Source organism: Phaethon lepturus, unplaced genomic scaffold (genome assembly GCF_000687285.1).
Source record: "Phaethon lepturus isolate BGI_N335 unplaced genomic scaffold, ASM68728v1 scaffold51352, whole genome shotgun sequence".
NCBI lineage: Eukaryota > Metazoa > Chordata > Aves > Phaethontiformes > Phaethontidae > Phaethon > Phaethon lepturus.
In genome coordinates this window covers 10443-14428 of record NW_010523593.1, presented here as the reverse complement: position 1 = coordinate 14428, position 3986 = coordinate 10443, and the positions used below count along the sequence as shown (strand labels likewise).

Below are 3986 nucleotides of genomic sequence, written 5' to 3'. Positions count from 1 at the left end.
AAAGAGATGGTGTAAGCACTTGGAAGAAGATGTTTGAGTGTTTCTTCATCCTCAGCATAACATGAAAACAGTTCTTCACTTCAGCAAGTCCTTGTGTTTTCATTACACTTTTGAGGAGCCTTATTTGAAAGAGATGAATGCTAATTCTGTCGGCAGAAGTGAGCTGTAAATCTGAGGTTGTTACACGACTATACCAATCAGGCTGCTTAATGATGGCTGCGGTATAATTACACAAAACTGCATTTCAATAGCCTTACAGTAGTTCCTCTCCAGTCTGCAAGAAGATTGAGTGGGTTCTTCCTTCCCTCCTGAAGACTAGATCCTGCTAAAAAAAGATTTAGGTTTTTTCCCCTTACATCAATAGGGGAAAAACTTAGAATTTTACCCTTAACCCTGTCCTCTGAAGCTTTGTTTAGCTAAGGAAAACTAGAAGAATACTGCAGGAGGTCTGTGTTTCTGTGTAACTTTAGTTTCCTTCTTTACAGCACTTTTGGGGGCCAGTTGCCAACTGGGGACTTCCTGTTGCTGCTATTAATGACATGAAGAAATCTCCAGAGATCATCAGTGGCCGAATGACATTTGGTAAGACCTGAGACAAACTTCTTGTCAGTAAACTGACTACAGAACACAGATTCTGTCTTTTAAGCAGTGATATATTATTAGTTGCTTGCAAACTTGTGATCAAAGCAAGTATAGATATCAAATGTTATTTGATATCTCTATCAGAAGCCACTGGAAAATTGAGGTACTGAAAAGTTGCAGAACTCTCTTTCAGAGCGCTTTCCAGTAATTTGGGGGGAGGGAGGTGGGTCTTGAGTCTCAGCAGTTTTGATCATCAGACTCACTCCTAAAGTATAATCCTTTTAGTATCTTACACTACTGCATGCGCTGGTTCAGAATGCATCTCTTTACCCAACTTTATTGTTTGTATCAAGAGCAATGATGCCTTGTGGTTAATGTGAGACTTGAATATCAACACTGACAAAGTGAAGAAATGTTAATGCTTGGTCTGCAGGGTGTAAAAAGCAGGTGAGAGAGGTTAACTCCTTGCAAAGCAGTTGCCTGTGAGAGGCTAGTGTGACTCTTAAAGGACTAGTGTGAGAATTTCTTTTTTCCACCTTTTTTGGAACATGATAGTTCTTGCCTAGATGTCTGTCTCTGTATTTTCTTGCTCAAATACTTCTCTAGGATCATAAATCTGATAGCTTTAATTCATTAGCTTAATTTGGCATTATGTCTCTTCCTTAACTCAGTTAATAACTTAATTCTGAGTAATTCTTCTCCTCAGAGCAAAATACCTTTGGGTTAAGGAAATTTACAGCCTTGTGCTCAATAAGGTACACTTAGAGTGATTCAGTCTCTTAATCAGTATCTAAGTAATTAGTATTTTCAAAAATACTCTGTGCTAGAAACTGTCAGAATAATTGCATAGGACAGGCCATGTCTCATGGGGATTAACTGTTATTCTCTGGCTGAGATAGTTTAGGTAATAAACTAAAAAGGATTCAGCTGCGTCACAGGAAAGCGTATGAGGAAAATTACTGTTTATGGAAAGCTGCAGCCCTATGGATTTTCTCATGTAGCAAAAATGAGCACTGTTGTGTGTTTTCCTGCACTGGATCCTCAACGTGGACAAGTTGTAGGACTATTGGAAAGCTCAAAAGCAGTGAGAAGTGTTCTACTTGTCACTATATTCCAGTAGTAGGAAAAGTATGCCTCAACAAAATGCAGGTACTAAATATCTAATAAACAATATCTATCATGTTTTGCAGCACTGTGTTGTTACTCCTTGACTTTCATGAGATTTGCCTACAAAGTGCAGCCAAGGAACTGGCTTCTTTTTGCATGCCACTTGACTAATGAAGTTGCACAACTTATTCAAGGAGGACGACTGATCAAATACAGGCAAGTCACACTTCAAAAAGGGGAAGTCAAACTGATGGCTCTTGGAATACTGTTAGTGGCTTTTAACTGTGGTGCAAACCCTTGCATGGTTTCTGAGCTTGTTAACTTCATGACTTTTTGCAAACCTTTTAACAAGCTTCTGGTCAGTAAGATGAACTATGACTTGTTCCCTTGCACCTCCTTTGAAGCTTCTGAGGGGTGTACACAGAAAAGGCTGAAAAACCCTTATGGTCATGGATGTAGACAGGGCTTTCAGCAGTTGCTGGCTATTCTGGAGTTTGTTTAATGTATTACGTTGATTAGTTTGTGTGTGTCCATCTCGGTAACTAATTCCTGAGATGGAAACATCCATAAAACTGTGAAGGCGTTGTTTGTCTGAAAGAGAAATCAAGCAAAACCTCCTTAAGCTGACTGTTCTCTATATGGTGTAGATCCAACTGAGTATGACCAGGGAACAGACTGCAAGCAGTCTTACACCCTCAATTGTGAAGCAAGTAGTGCAGACACTGCCCCAAGCAATCCTGATGAGTCAGGATTATCGCTTTTCTTTTCTCTTCCAAGAAATCTATGTGGAGCAATGGGAGGATGAAGCCTCCTGAATTATAAATTAAAAAAAGAGACTGAGTAAAATTGCAAGTGGACTTGCCTTTGCATAAGTAACTGGCCAAATGTCCTTCATTCCTAAAGTTCTACTGTAAGTCCAGATTCTTTAATAGCAATTGCAATTCAATATACAGTCTTACAAAAGCTGTTCTTCTCTTGGCAGGATGGAGAAAAAGAACTAAATATCTAACTTGAAATAAGCCAGGGAATGTGTTCATCCCAAATACAACCAAGGAAGACTCGCCATCTACAGTTGCTGTGAAAATTACAATGGGGATAAAACAGAAACACCTATGACCCCATCAAGAATCCTTCTACTAATATTTTTTATCTTGCCTTTTAAAAAGTACTATTCAGCAATGTAAGCCATTGCATTTAAAGTCTTGCTGCCTTACAGGTCCTTAATAACTACCCTTTTAATAAAGAGTTAGTCATGCAAATAACAAGCAATATTTGAAAACCAACTTTTTTATCTAAGAGTCTACAAAAGTGGCCCGTGATGGTTTGACAAAACTTGTTTTCAAATCAACATGAACAGAGGTCGGTAAACAGAACTGTAGGTGGTATCATTGTTCTAGATATTAACATATTCCTAAAAGCCATTTAACTTGGGTGCATTCATTCCTATTCTGTCTCTTTTTTTTAATTTAAGCAGTAGCTTGCTAATCTACAAGAACAAATGTGTAGATAGGCAGCCTGGAAGTGACCAGCTATCTCTCTTCCCTTACTGCATGCCTTGTCTCAGTAAAGAGACTTCATTAACATACATTAAGTCACACATTATTTAAAGGAGACTCAGAAAAGCAAAAGCATAGCACTGAATGAAGGAAGGCAACAAAGTCCAATACTGGTCTTGAAGTTCTAAATGTTTTTTTTCTACTGTTTGAGTTGTTCTAGATGTATGTAACCCTTACGCAGGCAGAAACTTAACTTGTTTGGAGACTAAGATCTGAAGGACACAAGGTGCCTTTTGGTAGTTTTTGACTTCATTGAGAGAGTGGTTTTCCTGTATGACCTGCCTGAAAGTTACATTGATATAAAGATATAGATGACAAAGAATGTACGTGATGGATTTTATTTCAGTGCAGTGTTTTTTGAACAATAAACATGTTCCAAGTGGCAATAAATCCCTTCAACATTTTGAAAAGTGGTGTTTATCATATTGCAATACCAGATCCTGAAGTGAGATTTTTCTATGGAATGTCATGTTATTACTATAACAGCATGAAACAAAAACAGGCTGGGAAACTAAATGGTATTATCCTTTGTATGTTCAGAGTTCAGACAAGTGTCTTCTGGATCCTACTACCTAGCATTTCTTCCCCTGCCAAGGAAAAAGGAGTGTGGATTCTTGACTGAGAATGAGTATTCCTGCCATGATAGGCAGAGTTGAATTTGGGGCTCTCACTATGCAGCTGCGTAAATACTGCATATTGTCTTCTGGCAATTACAAGATAGTCAATTAAAAGACTTGCTTT

At 38.3% G+C, this 3986-nt stretch overlaps 1 protein-coding gene across 1 annotated transcript; it reads left to right on the top strand.

Moving 5' to 3' along the window:
* The first annotated feature begins 488 nt into the window (after positions 1-488).
* MPC1 (mitochondrial pyruvate carrier 1) lies at positions 489-3649 on the top strand. Its single transcript, XM_010282152.1, has 3 exons — positions 489-582; positions 1773-1905; positions 2672-3649. The coding sequence occupies exons 1-3, from the start codon at positions 540-542 to the stop codon at positions 2688-2690; spliced, it is 195 nt and encodes a 64-aa protein (XP_010280454.1). The 5' UTR covers positions 489-539; the 3' UTR covers positions 2691-3649.
* Positions 3650-3986: the final 337 nt, after the last annotated feature.

Bases quoted from the DNA above. Each gene is read 5' to 3' on its own strand.
- MPC1 (XM_010282152.1), top strand. From the start codon at position 540: ATGAAGAAATCTCCAGAGATCATCAGTGGCCGAATGACATTTG. The intron at 583-1,772 runs GTAAGACCTGAG...CATGTTTTGCAG, and splicing joins CAGTGGCCGAATGACATTTG to CACTGTGTTGTTACTCCTTG.